The following is a 15,045-nucleotide window of genomic DNA, read 5'->3' as shown; positions in this document are numbered from 1 at the left end:
GAGTGCATTGCAGTTTAGTCCAAAAAAATTAAATGTATACTTTCTTTTTGTTTTAGTTTTGTTGGAAACTGTGAAGTTGATTTGGAGATCAAGAGATACTTCTGCAGAGCTGGTGTGAAAAGTATACAGGTGAAAATAACTTTTTTTTCTTTTGATTTTGATATCGAGTCATCATTGAATTGTTGTTTTCTGATGAAATAGTTTATAAGAAAGAAGCAGTAATTGTGTAGTTTCATTGCTTACTATTTTTTTCTCAGTTGCGTAATATTGATATTGCCTAATAATTTCAGTAACATGACTTAGTTGAAAGGATAAATTCCTTTCAGATGTAGAATCGTTTTAAATATATAACATTTTCTACTGGCAGAGATGGAGGTAATTTCACATCAAGCCAATGTTGATGTGATGTGTAGGTTCGTAAAGGGAACATGGAGCTTAAAACTTTGTTTTATTTAATATTTCAGTGCTAGATGCAATTGTTAGTTTAGGTGCAGTTATCGATGTTGGCCTGACTTCTGATATTGTTTCTCAAATTTCCTTAACTTTCTGATAATGGATCTCTCTCTCTAACAAGGAAAAATAGTATGCTTTTTTTTGTGTGTATGTGTGTGTCTGACATAAGCATTTACCTACTTTTGTTCTAGTATCTGTGGATGCCGTTATATTGGTTTGTGCCACATTTGTTTACATAAATAAATACATACATAAAATTTATTTACATAAATAATCTACTTCATATTTTTAGCAAAATTACCACTAACATGATACAGCATCATGTAGATGAATGAAATGAACTCGTAAGCACAACTGTTTAGTGCCTGTGTTAAATTTTTTGGGTTTGGATGACATGTAAAGCTATATATATAACATTCCTTCATAATCAAGAATTTAATGAATTAGAAGTGTGAACATTGCCAGTGAATAAATTTTTCTTAAAACTCAAACTAAAATAAATTCCATTGCCTTTTTTTCCTCTCCTTCCACAGATCCATGGCACTATGAGGGTTATCCTGGAACCACTAATTGGAGACATGCCCCTAATTGGAGCACTATCCCTTTTTTTCCTTAGGAAACCTGTAAGTACTTTTATCTCTGTTTCTACTGTTTTTAAAGTGCTCATAACAGTAGTCAGAAAATGATGGAGCAAGAAATAAGCAGCAAAAGGAAAGAATTTGGGAAATTGCTAGCATTTGGTTGAACTTTCCCAGAAAAATAGTGGACAAATTCTATGAACACTAGGAGATACCTAGAAGATTAATAATAATTACCTTGAAATGATGAAGTGTGTTTTGTCAAAGCTGTCAAATTTTTCTTACAAGTCTTCTGGATAAGGGAAGATCAATAGATACCATCTAGCTTGTTTGTAAAAAAGCTTATGTTGCTGTTTCTCGTGACAGACTGCAGGTGAGCATGCTCTAAGTTAAAATTCCACAAGATCCGTGCAAGGTTATTTTGAAAACCATGCTGGTGTTACCACAAATTGAAATCAGAATGGGTGTGTTGAGATTACCCACTGCGATGAGCGAAGTTTTTATTCTAGATAGCAGGTGGGCAATTTCCATTACATTTACCAATGACCCAAGTATGAGAATGGATGAAGCACAGAGTGAGCTGGAAGTGGAACTCAAAGTGATCATGACGGTAGCAGAAGTTGGAGGGGGAGAGGGTGTCATGTAATTCAGTTGGAATACGTGCTAGGCCAAAGTGCGTGTTTGGGCAGGAAAAATAGCGAAACAAAGGTAAGCCAACAAGGTCTTCCTGGTATGAAAATGATAAAGCTAGACTGGCATGTGTAAACAAGAGGTTAACTCACAAGATGCTTTCAGTTTTAGGCACAGCACTTCAACAAAGATACTGACCGGTTGGAGAGCGTCCAAAGTAGCGAGATGAGAATAAATTTGATCCTTGAGGACAGACAAAAAAGATTGGTATTGTTTAGTTTAGAGAAGACCGAGGAGAACATGTTCTTCAAAAATGTGAAAGGCTCTTACAGAAAAGAAACATGCAATCTATTCTGCATATCCATGGCAGATAGGATAACAAATAATCTCAGCAAGGAAGATTCATGCCGGACAAGGGGGATGAGGGAAGGGCTGGAATGGTAGTGGTAGTGAAGCACTGCAATAGGCTGCCTGGAGACTCTGTGAATCTCTGTCACTGATGTCTCTTAAGAACTGATTAGACCTGCATCCATTAGGATATTGACATAAGTATAGCTCTTCCAGAACCATTCACACAAACGGGCTCTTGAGGTTGTATCCAACCTAGTGAGTCTTGTTGAAGGTGAGATCCTGGGCATTCTGACTGGCATTACCTAGAAGGGTTGACCATGACTTATTAAGAGTGAAAATACTTCTTAGTAATGAAAAAAGGTTTTAATTTTAATTAATGTAATTATGTACAAACTGAAATTACTTTCAAGGTATTACAACATTTGTATAGGATTCTACGGTGTTTTCCCACCTGTTTTGCAGAAGTAACTGATTTCTTTATCTAAATGAAACTATAATATACTCTAGAAATCTTTCTTAGGGTTCCCTGTTCTTTCCTACCCAAACAACAATGAAAGTGGCTGGGGATTTTTTCGCTCAGCCAATATCAATTTGTATCATGGAGTCTGGCACCAAAATGATGTGCATTCTTGCAGGATTCAATAACATTGTAGTCATTCCAGACATACTTAAATTCTCTTGAATTAAGAGAATTAAAGAGAATGATTCTTAGCTCACTGAAGAGGAAGAAAACTTCTGCATCTGAGTAATTTGAAGAAAATGAGTTAAATAAAGTTTTCTGAGGCCATGAACTTCTCTGAATTCTGGCCTGTCACAAATTACCTAATAGCCACTTTCATGAGAAGCTGTGTTTTATATGGCTGTCTTGCCTTATCCTGCTGAACTTAAATATGATCTTTTTAAAATACAGTAAGTGTGAAGTTTGAAACATACAGTTTTTAAAAGCTGGGAAGCTGGGTGGTGTAGTCATACGTTTTCAGTTCAATGCTTTCCATTAAAATGATAGATGTGTATCACTGAAGCTTGCGCTATGGTAAGGCACTACAGATAGTGGATTGTTGCCCCTTGGAGTGATTTTTTCACTTCAGATGCTGTAGTCTGAATCTTGCAGGTAAGACTGGCTGACAAGCACCAGTAAAGCTGTTGGTGAGTTGCTGCAGCATTGATAGAAGAACAGAGTATAGATAGCAAATGTAATTTTCAGTGTCTGAAAATGAGTAACAAATACTCTACAGTTTGAATTAAATCTTATAAAATAAGACAGTAATTCTAGTCTAGGTTTACTACTTCCAGGAAATTTCTTTTTTAATCTATGGATGTATCAAGAAATGTTAACAGATGTTGCAAAGTCCATAGAACAATGTTATTTAGAAAAATATATAGGAGAACATAATACACACTGCACACTTGCTGGCAAAATTCTTTGATGTTATATATGTGTGTGTAAGGCAGTTTCAGCGATTTGAAATTTGGTACTGCTTTTAATAAGTATCAGTAAGAGAGCTTAATAGAAAATGTGAACATCATGGAAATTCTTATGCTACACAGACTTTAAAGAAATTGTTTCCATCTCTTACTTAGAAGTATATTTTCCATTGGAAGCTTTTGTTTCTTAGATATGTTTTAATTAAACAAACAAAACTTGTCGAAATTTAACAGTTTCAGACTATGCTAGGTCATAAATTACAAGTATGTGGGTTTAGGCGCTTTGAAACAGTCTCAGATTGATCATCTTGGTTTCCTCAGCAGTCTGCAACTCTGAAAAGTTGATCTAGTTTTCAAGGTTTGGGGGTGGGAGTGAATTCTTTATTTCAATAGCTTTAGAAGGTATGTTGTTACTTTCTTCAATGAGATCACATTCTTGTAACACAATTCTTCTGAACAAATATCCTATGATAAAATTTTGCTAACTTGTTGAAAATATAGGTTTGTATGGGTGTTTATGCATGGCCTAGGAAAAACTCATGGTTTCACGTCAATTTATGTGTCTTGTTTCATATGTCTAGAGAAACCATGTGTGTTTGGGTAGAGGGAATGTAGACTTAAGTCTTAGTAAAACAGAAATTGGAAAACAAGAGCTTGGAAATATTTTGTGGATAATTTAGTGAGTTTTTTGGTAAAAGTGAAATAGTTCATGCAAAACTGAGAAAACATCATTGCTCTTATTTGGAAAGGGTTGGGGAAATACATTGGGATGAACCAAATTTGGATTTCCACACACTTCTTTGAAGTGAGTCTAAACATTAGGAGATGTCTGCTTAAGTTTTGTCTCATTTTTACCCTCTGTCTGAGCAGTATGAGTGTAGGGCATCTGTTAATGTTCATGTTTATACTAACAAACTAAGGGCCATGACAAGGATTGAACACTGCCTCATGGTGGTCTGCACTGTGTAATTGTTAGTGTACTCTCTGATATTATTTTGCTATTTAGTGCTCTCCCAAACAATTTTCAGACTCAGTACAGTGCCCAGCTCATTACAGGGACCATCCAATAAACAAGTTAAATGCAAGCACTCCGTTTTAGAGGAACAGGGAGAAGAGTTTAGCTGTGTGGACACAGGCTTTACTTTTTTTTTTTTTTTTCTACAGGAATGACCTTTCTTCATGTTGTAGATGTGGTTCGTGTTGTAGATGTGGTTCGTGTTGTAGATGTGGTTCGTGTTGTCTCTCTCAGTTCTGTTTTGTATTCACTGAGAAAGAAACCAGTGTACAGTCCTTCTGCAGAAGCCATTCTGACACATTTGGTGCTGGAGCCGTGACCTGATGCAGTATGTCTGGACTACTTTCCTGGGGTACCTCCTGCAGCTACTGCTTCTTTGTTGCTCTCTAGGGGAGAGGTAGGAAAGGTGGCAGGGGATAGGAAAGGAGAGGTCAGCAGCAGGCGTGCTTGTAAGCAGTTCCTGACACTTCCTCTGTTTCCTACTCCCAGCATTGTGCTCTGGCAGCATTTGTCTGAACCCTTCATTTCTGGTACTCCCAGATACTGTGCCAGTACCTGTGCCCACTCCTTTCTGTCCCTGATCCACGCTAAGTGCCGTGCACTTGCTAAGTGCTTAAGTCAGACAACTTGGACCTGAGATAGTAAACTGAAAACACATAAAATGAAACACCTTTCATTTGTGGTCAGTAGCTTTCTGAACACATCACTTTGGGAAAGACTTTGTCCAGAGTAATTTTGTCTTTACTCCTACCCCCATGCCACTTTATTAGGGGTCTGGTTGACTTAGTGGGACAAAAAAAGATGAGAAGTAGACTGGAGCATGAAAATTAAAAAGTCAACCCCTCCCCAAAAGTATTCAGTTACAAAAATACTGGAAGTAGTTTTCAGCCTCCTTTCATTTAAAAACTAAACTAGTGGTCAAGGTCTGAGCGAACTTAAGGGTGGATTGTTCAAAAAATGTATCTTTGAATCAAGTTATTTCATAATTTTGACAGTTATATGTGGATGTTTAGTTTTTTCCAAGCAGACTTCTCTCCCCACTGCAGTGTGTCTTCTTGGTGTTTATTTTTCTAACTTCTGTAGAAAAATGTAAAATAATGCTTATTATAGCAATAACCAAATTCTGTCGTCTTACTAGAGTGCAAGTGGGTGCAGCCAAGTAAAGCTTTTCTTCAATATTTTTGTTAGAAGAGAAAAGGAATTAGTTGGCAGCTAGCATTAGATTTTGTTCTCATATTTTCCAGTCTAAAGTAACTGGCAACAATTCCTCTTGCTCTGTATCATCTATTTGCTGGCCGTAATGACTATATAAGGCAACGCTGCCTAAATTAATAGTTCTGAACATACTTGTTTAATGAGTTTACCAGTCTCGTATCTGTGAGTAATGCATGAAGTTTTTGATGCTGCAAGAGTTCTTACTTTGTATGAAACTTTTAAAATACCGTATTTTGTTGTTGTTATTGTGAAGAAGGTACTAAATGTTTCATCAGCTTCTAAAATATGTCCAAATATGTAAAAGATTTCAAGACAGGGATATATATGCATTCGAATGTTTTGAAGGAGTCTTTTAAATCTCTGAGCTTCAATGCTAGAAAGATAGCATTGTGTAAATAGTCATGATTTGTAAGGTTTTTCACATTACTTCTCATTATGTTAATATTATCTATGTTTACCATATATTCTGCTTCCCTAACTGTAGTTATTTTTTACTTTTAGAAGAAAATATCACATAGTTAATTATCTTGATTTTTGGTTCAGTTATAGAAGCGTATATGGCTTAGAGCTGTACTGTAAATTGTTAATTTTCAAAAGCTTGTTTAGCAGGATACTTAATATTGAAGGTGTGTCCTAACCCAATGCTTTTCGCTTTAAGAAAAAAACCACCCATAAACAAACAAACAAAAAAAACCCCAACAAAACAGACACATGAAAATACCAATATTATTGTTCTAAAAAAACAACAGCTGAAAATCAGGATGCCTTCTGAGAAAAGTGGGCAACTCTTCCAAAGCTCTCATTTTTATGTTCACACTTTAGCCCTCCACTGGCTGACTTGAGCACTGCTCTCCCTCTACTCTACAGATTGGGTCTGTCCTGTAGTTTTGATTTATTTAATATTGGTTTGGTTCATTTAATATTGTCTGCCTTTGGAAAACTCAGTGCTGGATGTGATTTTCAAAATTATCAGTACTGATGAAAATTAGACTGAAAAGGAGTGCTTGCACCAAGAATGTGCCCTAGTGAAATGGCTGGAAAAAAACCATAAAGTGGTTATGTAGAATACAGAAGAATGTTGTTTTGGTTTGCTTTTAGTTGATACAAAATGCCTTCATACCATATGAGACTGTCAGTATCTTTGCTTCAAAACTTTTTAACCTCTTTTAAGGGGGTTTGTGGAACACCTGGATAAATTCTGAAGCGCAGGTACTGCTATAATAATATTTCTTAAGAATGAGTCTGTTGCTTATAAAGTCAAAGTGATTTACACTGTTACGTTGTATACTTATAATTTGCTATAACTTAAATTTAGTTAATTTTTATTTTGACAGCTTATGGAATGTTTTAAGGGCCATCACATCTGGTGCTTGCACAATATTGTATTCTTCTCTCCCTGTGCCCTCCCACTCAGTGTTATTGTCTCTCTTATACCGGCATTGAAACTTCTGCTCCTGAAGGAAGTTGGTTAAAGGGACGCAATCTGGCCAGGATATTAAACACAACAAGAAGTGACTAGCTTCCTGTCCTTCAGATGTATTTTAACATCTTGAGCTGGCTCACTAAGCAGTCAGGAGTGTGTCGATATTAGTGTGAGGGTGTGAGCAGAAAGGTAGAAAGTAGAGGGAATTGGCTTGAACTGTAGCTTTGAGTAGTTGACACTATGGAGAATAGCAAGGTGTGGTGGATTTTTGTAAGACCAACTGTGATCCTTCTTCTGGTCACCTTAACTCAAAAACTTGCCTGCTCTGGCTCTTACCCTCACAACTAATACACTTTTATCTCTGTAGCAATTGTCTCACGTAAATCTTTAGACAGTTATCACTGAAAAACTTACTGCTGTTGAACATAGTTCCTGTACAGAGATATGCTGTGTTTCCTATAGCAGTGATGAAAACCGGTGTGATTTCTACTTTCTGTGGTATTGTATAGTCAAGCCTTGTTTGAGAGGCTGAGTTTATTATATGTTTACTGGAGAAATAAACTGGATAATGTTACTTATTAAATTATTACAATAATGTTAGCACTTTAGCATTGTAGTGGTAATGGGCTGCGCTCTACTAGCAGATGAGTTGTACTATATTTCTGCATGGCCATTGACAACAGAAGAGAGCATGTTAGTCTCCTTCTTATAATAAATTTCTGAGAAGAAACACAACTTATCCCATGGAATTGTGTTATTGTGCCCTGTAACAGACCTTAAATTTGTCCTGCAGAAATATTATACTTCCATAACTTGATTAGCAGGAAGCTGTTCATCAGCATTTTAAAATACTTTGTGGCTTCTCTTCTGAGAATTAGTAGTGCTTATGGCAGCCAAATCAAACCACAAGGTTGGCAGTGCTTAGAGGCTGCCTTTTGTGCTGCTATGAACTTCAGTAATGGCCCTGTATATTCTGCATGCCAGTGCATTTTTTTCCCTTTGTAAAGGCATCTAGGATATTGAGAACAGCAAATATGTAAAAATGCTCATCAGTTTTTAGCCTGCTTTTTCTTAGGCTGCAGGGAAATATATGGTTTTCTTAAACTCTTTCAATGTAACACAGAAGAAATCACAAAAGAATAAATTGTGACTATCATAAAAAAATTAATTTTGATGCAGAACTGAAGGCACTAGTCAGTCCCACTTGCAGGCCATACAGTCAGTATAATTCCATGACTGAACAGAATAGAAAAATGAACTGAGCTCTTACTGTCTCTGTTCAGAAGAGTAAAAGCTCAGTTACATGATTAACTTTTAAAAATGTCTCTGATTTGTCTATTACCTTCAGTGGTGTGTTGTACCAGGAAGTTTTAAAGGATCACTGCTTGCTGGACTTGTTTTTTTCTATTGCACATAATAATAAATGGAAGCGTAAGTCACATCTTTACAATATTCTGTTTCTTGCATTCTAACAAAAGGTAAGTCTGTCCTGTCAGTTCTGTCTAATTTGTATTCCTCTATTTTCCTCTTAGTTAAAATCCCAACTTCACAGGCTGTTGATCTTCACAGAGTTTTAGGAAGATTGTTCTATTACTGTTTGTTTAAACATATATGAAGATCAGAATTATTCTTGTCTCTACTACTTATGCATCCTGACACTTGTTCTGTGTTGCATCTAACTTATTCAGGGATTTATCAGTCATTAATGTAGTAACAGATTGAAGTAGAGCTTTGTGTTAACTGTGACATCTGCCTGGCTATTTCCTCAACAGTGAATTTGAATAATGTGTGTTTATTCATTTGCATTATTTTGCTTTACCAACACTAAAATACACACCTTGCATATTAGATGCTCTTGACCTTTTTCATAGTCTCTTGAAATAGAAAAAGCAGAATGGTAATTAGCAAGTTCTTTTGTTTTGTTTTCCAGTTCTCTTTACCATCACTTTTCCAGATGATTAATAAGCATTACATGTAACCAACTCTCTCCATCTTTCACATATGATGAATATATGGAAACTTTCCATTTCTGTTTTCTGCAAGCCCTCTCTAGAAAAAGCTTTGGAAACTTTCCACTTTTCATGATGCTTCTGCCACTGTGTTACGTAGGTGAATTCCGATGTTCGTGGGTTTGAGGGCTTTTTTTAAAGCATACTTGACAGTCTCAAATACTGTGAATAAAAGATGTAACTAAGGAAGGAAATGGCAAACACAGGAAAACTCAGTAAGTATTTAGAAGTCATAGCTGATGCTGGGATTGCCACAATATAACATGATATACAATATGATTCTACACGATATCCGGTCTTGGTTGAATATTTGATAAATTCCAAAATTACATTACCCTGTGATGAGACTGTAAGTTATCCAGGGTTTTGAGGTACCCCAAAACACTTTTAATCACTGGGTTTTCTTAAAAAAACAAAATAGATGGGCTAGGTTTTAAAACACATCTCAGCTCTAATATTTGAGTCAAAGTCAACTAGTAAAGTTTGAAAACTAGTTTTGAATATTTTTCCATGTGGGGGTCCTTGTTCCCTTGCCACAAAGGCTAGGAGAAGGTGTTACATCAGTGCCCTTGCTGCGTTGCTGCTCGCACTGTCTTCCCCTCGCTCTAAACACTTCTCTGCTCAGTAGGTTCAGCTGCTCTCGGGAGAGATGTAATTTCTGGCTCTTAACTAGGTGGTGCCCCAGTTGGACATTCAGTAGCCCAGTATGGAGCAACTAGCAGCCTTTCTTATCTTCATCTCCCCTGCCTACTGTGGACAGCTTAACTTTGAGCTCAGCATATAAGTAGTCTCGTGTGTGCGTTAGTAGTTCCAAACTTTATTTAACTGTGTGTCCAGACTCCTGTGTCTGCTTCATCAGATCACAGCTCTCTGGCTACCTTTACCACTAGCTCAGGGCCTCAACCAGTAAGCCTAGGACAGCCCATGAGCACAAGCTTTGGACCAAGTCCGTATTTAAATGTAGACGTGTTTTGTTAGTGGAATAGCAATAACAGAGTCACTGTATCCTATGAGTACAAAGATGTCTAATAAATTTTTAGCTATTAACAATGTTGGGCAATCACTGATGCCCCACATAAAGATTTTATGTTCCTTTCCCTTTCCTCTAACTTGCATAACAAAATGCTTACAGGAGTAAGAAGGATTTGTGTCTTGGTATGAGTACACTTTAACATGTGTTGCATTAGTTCTTACTACAGAGCCTTGATAAGACACAAATTTCTTGGTTTTCAGGGAGGAAACATTTGTTTTCACTGCTCTGAGCAGAGGAATAACTGAAAGAGCTTTGAGTAACATGACACACATACTGCTTCATCGGAAAGTCTAACTGGTGTCTGAAATCTCTGTCTAGGCCAGTGAGCTGGCTGTTAACAGTCTCTGCAAGGCATAGCACCTCTCTTGGTTGCAATGTGTTGTGGGAAGACACCACATCGTTTCTGGCTCCTGGCAGAGTTTCACTCAGTGACAAATCCTGAACGCAGTCTTTCCAGTGCCCTGTTAGTTCTGCCGCAGAGAACCAGCTGGCATTCCCTGAATTTAGCTGAAGGAAGAGAATTATGCATTGCTGAAAGTGATGACAAAGAAGGAAATGATATTGTTGAACTATTTTGGAGATTTATAGGCCAAAACTTTTTAAATATGGAATTTTTTTATAGTCAGTGCTTCAAAAAATGGTTCATCAACTGGCAGTCTTTTGCTTGCTCCTTTTTTCTCCATAGGGCTCTTCAGTTTGATAGGGTGGTGGCATTGCTTTAACTTACTGTCAGAACCACAAGTTAGGAGGTCTTTTTCCTCTCTAGTAGCAAGTCACGGTATGGTAATGCCCAAAATGTAGAATGAAAATCCTTGTTATTTGACGGGACTGTGACTGGGAGGGCTCCCTCTTGTGTATCCAGCAATGTGATTTGACTACTTCCTTCTCTCTCTGCTGTGAGTCTGTCTGCTGGCAGTGCTATTTCCATACTACTGCAAGTATAAGCTTTTTTGCCTGAACTTGGTGTTGCTTTTTGGAAGACTCTTCTTTTCTTACATTACAAAAGGTGTATCTTGTCCTGAAGACTGATTAAGTTTGGAAGCCAGGAGTGCAGACTGGAAACAACCTTATTGAGAGGAATGTGGGAGGTGAGGGGGACGAACACCAAAACCAAAAAGACATGAAAAGAAAAAAGCATCTGTAGCTAATATGTAGACTAAGATTAGAGAGTGTGTGTTACCGCAGTGATACCAGTGTGTTTCATTACTGCTGGGCTTTTCTGGTAGAACTGTTAAGGAAGCATTGTGGTGGGCAAACGCAACAAATCTTGTCTGCAAGGAGAACTTTACCTTCAAAGTCCAAGTAGTTAAAGCTTGATTTATGCCAGGAGTTTGAAGGCTCGTATTCCTTCCAAAACATTTCATGGCTTAAGATTTATTTGCAAAGCTCTTCTAATAATCCTGTAAAGTGCTTAGTCTTAGTAATGTGTTTTAATTTCTTAGCTCCAACTTTGAATGGAAAAGGATTGGTCTTTAACATTTCTGAAATGGACCTCTGTCATTTCAATTATTCCTGTACAATAAGTGGATGAATAGAAGTTTCTGATATTATAGGTACTAATTGCATTTCTTGTCTAAATGGCCACTTAAGTAGCACTATTTTTTTCAGTTTCTTTGTGTAATTATTTTTTACATGCTTCATGGTCTAAGGACTCATGACAGAATGAATTGGTAGCGTTGTTTTTGTGAAGAGGTGCGTAATGATCAAAGTATTGATAGTGAGGTTGTACCATAGGCACTGTACATGTCTCACATGCTATGTTGCAAGCTTTTGAAATGCTTTTTGGTTGCATAAATTGAAAATCTTTCAGTTCTCAGTGGTATTGTTATTTGTTTTCTTTTGGGCTGTGGCAGTTAATGCAGAAACCACTATGATATATGTTTCAGTCTAGTGTAGGAGATGTTTCTCAATGCTGAATTTCAACAGGCATTATGTTGCTCAATTAATTTAATTCGGTTAAGTCTTATTTAGCAGAATGCACAGGACTTTGCCTTGTTAACTGCTGTATGCAGTATACTAAACAAAGCATGAAAAAACCAAAAGGAAATGCAAATATTTTCTCCTTTTCTGTTTGTTCTGAAAACATCAGTTTGTAAAACTTAAATATGGGATGCAGGTATGAACACCTTAGGACCACTTTTTTGAGGTATTTATGGTGTGTATTTGCCTTCTAATTTGCCTATGAAAAAGGGAATAAATCATGTAATAAACTGTCTTTCTAACTGGTTCTTTGTCCTAAAACAGTATAAAATTACTTCTATCAGAGCCTTGGTAGCCTTGGTAGCCTACATAGATTTTAAGTGTGACATAATGTAATGTCAAAATTTGCAATTAGAACATGAGAACCAGTCTGAAAGCATAAGTTGTGCTTAGTATTATCAGCTACTACCAAGCTACTTATATGTTGTATGACTTAAACATTTGTGGGTTTGTAGGATTGAGGAAGTAGTACAAAACTGCAGGTATTCAGCTAAGTTGGACTTTTCATCCTGGTTTAATTCTTTATTTCATAACTTTTTTTCAGACTTAAGATGAGCATGAGATTTAAGAATGCGTACTAATAGTTTGCGCCATCAATTTTCAAAGAATACACTGAAATTACCTTTCAGTTTTCTTAAATATGAATGTTCTGTGTGTTCTACCTCATAGTGTGTTATTGTAGAGCTGTACAAGTAAAACTTACATACCGATGTAAAATAACCTGTTTTACAACAAATTATGTCTAGCAGTTTTTCTTTGTATTTGGAAATTAAAAACCTGATAGCTTTAAATTGATATTATGCAGAAAAAATATTATAACACCTTAAAAAAACAAACAAAAAACCAACAAGACTGTTCAGTGTACTGTCTGAGTTTTAGGTAAGATCTCATCCACTTCTGGAAGGTATTACTGCCACTAAGCCTTGCTAGCATTCCGTAAATAGATGTGCCTTAGCAAACAGCCTCCCACCTTGAAGAGGAACTTTTCCAATCCAGTTGTTAAAGGTGTATTCCCTTGCTGAAAATGTTAATTGCAAAACTGTTTTCCTGATGTCTGTGTTCATCTCTTGTGCACAACTTCTTATAAGTGCTTGGCTGACAACCTGATCTATAATTGATAGAGGCATTGTATGTTAATGGAGGATAAATTTGGAGGAAGAAAGGCTGAGTTTTTGTGTAAACACTGGCTGTTGAGCAAACTGGATGAGTGGTTTCAACCTTCCTTTTGTCTATTTGAAAATGAGCCTTATAACCTAAATCTCTCAAAAGCATTTTCTAAAAACCAGTGTTTTCAGAAGTATAGGAAACTTTCACATGTACTAGTTGAACTTTAAGTATGTTTATTAGAATGTGGATACATAGTCAAATAACAGTGTGGTAAGTGATGATATAAATTCCACAGCACATCAGTTCCTCTGTATTATGTGCTCAAGTACTAACTTTTTCTGGTGTAAGGTAGGTTAGCCTTTTCTCACTAAAATAATCCTGCTAGTACTCTAATGGAAAGCGACAGAACTAGTTTTAAATGAGATGTTTTTAAAAGACATTGAATACAAAATCACTGGAGCCAGTGATACCTTCATGCTTTTACCTGAAGAATGATGAAAGTCACCAGGCTCTGTTCAATCTCTGTACAACAACTAATGATAGTATTTTTCACTTTAGATTCTGACACTCTGGTTTCAGATATGACAAATGTATATGAACAAGTAGATGGCCTAGGCTGAATTTAGTTACCCTCACACATGCATCTAGCGTGATTCTCTGTAGAGGAAGGGACACCTGAAAAAGGACCTCCGGTTGACCGTCTGGAGAGACTACGGGATGGGATTCTCCCATGATGGGGAAAGCTGGTAGTTTTCTGGCACAAGGTAGATGACTCCTACCCCACCTACAGATTTGCAACTATGGAACAGATTGCATGGACCAGTATAGCAGAGGAGGGCCTGGGAGCATCTGAGCCAGCAGAGCCTGAGCTGCACTGAAGCACCAGGAGGAAGTGGCAAGTGATAGTACTGATAGTACTCCATGAGGACGGAGGCCCCCATCTGCCATCCTGACCTGTTGTCTCGGGAGGTTTGCTGCTTGCCTGGGTCTCAGATTCAGGGTGTTGTCGACTGTTAAAGCTTGTCTAGCCTCAGGCTATTACCCACTGCTGCTCTTTCATGTGGGCGCCAACACCACTTCCAGGGGAGATCTGGAAAACATCAAGTGTGACGGCATGGCTCTGGGGACGATTCAAGGGCACAGGGATCAAAGCGGTGATCTCAATCTTGCTGGTAAGCGATAAGGACAAGAAAGTGATTTGGGGTAGTCAGGATGGATTTATGAACAGGAAATCATGGTTAACCAAGCTGATAGCCCTCTGGTAAGAAGGCTGGCTTGGTGGATGAGGAGAAAGCAATGGATGCTGCTTATCTTGACTTCAGTAAACCTTTTGACACTGTCTTCTGCAACATCCTCATAAGTAAATTGATGAAGTACAGACTAGATAAGTGGACAATGAGCTTGACTGAAAAGTGGCTGAACTCTTAGGTCTCAGTGGGTCGGTTGTGGTCAGTGACGTGAAGTCTAGCTAGAGGACACTCAGTAGTGGTATACCCCAGCGGTAAATATGGGAGCCAACACATCTTCATGGCTATCCTGGATAGTGGGACAGAGTGCACCCTCAGCAAGTTTGTTTGCTTAAAACTGGAAGGAGTGGTCGATGCACCAGATAGTTGTGCTGCTGTTCAGAGGGACCTTGACAAGCTGGACAGATGTGCCAAAAGGAATTTCATGGAGCTCAACAAAGGGAAATGCAAAGTTCTGTGCCTGGGAAGGAATAACTCCATGTACCAGGACAGGCTGGGAGTTGACTGGCTGGAAAGCAGCTTTGCAGAAAAAGATCTGGGGTGTCCTGGTGGACAAAAAGGTGAACAGAAGTCAGCAAT

At 37.6% G+C, this 15,045-nt stretch overlaps 1 protein-coding gene across 1 annotated transcript in view; it reads left to right on the top strand.

The window, feature by feature from the left end:
- The window catches only part of ESYT2 (extended synaptotagmin 2), a 90,337-nt gene that overhangs the window by 40,832 nt on the left and 34,460 nt on the right, over window positions 1-15,045 (top strand). The window contains exons 5-6 of the mRNA XM_075704603.1: window positions 57-129; window positions 987-1,076. Of these exons, the coding sequence (XP_075560718.1) occupies window positions 57-129; window positions 987-1,076 (163 nt within the window). The remainder of the gene's footprint in view (window positions 1-56; window positions 130-986; window positions 1,077-15,045) is intronic.

Source organism: Pelecanus crispus, chromosome 2, assembly GCF_030463565.1.
Source record: "Pelecanus crispus isolate bPelCri1 chromosome 2, bPelCri1.pri, whole genome shotgun sequence".
NCBI lineage: Eukaryota > Metazoa > Chordata > Aves > Pelecaniformes > Pelecanidae > Pelecanus > Pelecanus crispus.
Note: the sequence above shows the minus strand (reverse complement) of the source record. Positions and strands in the feature narration are given on the sequence as shown.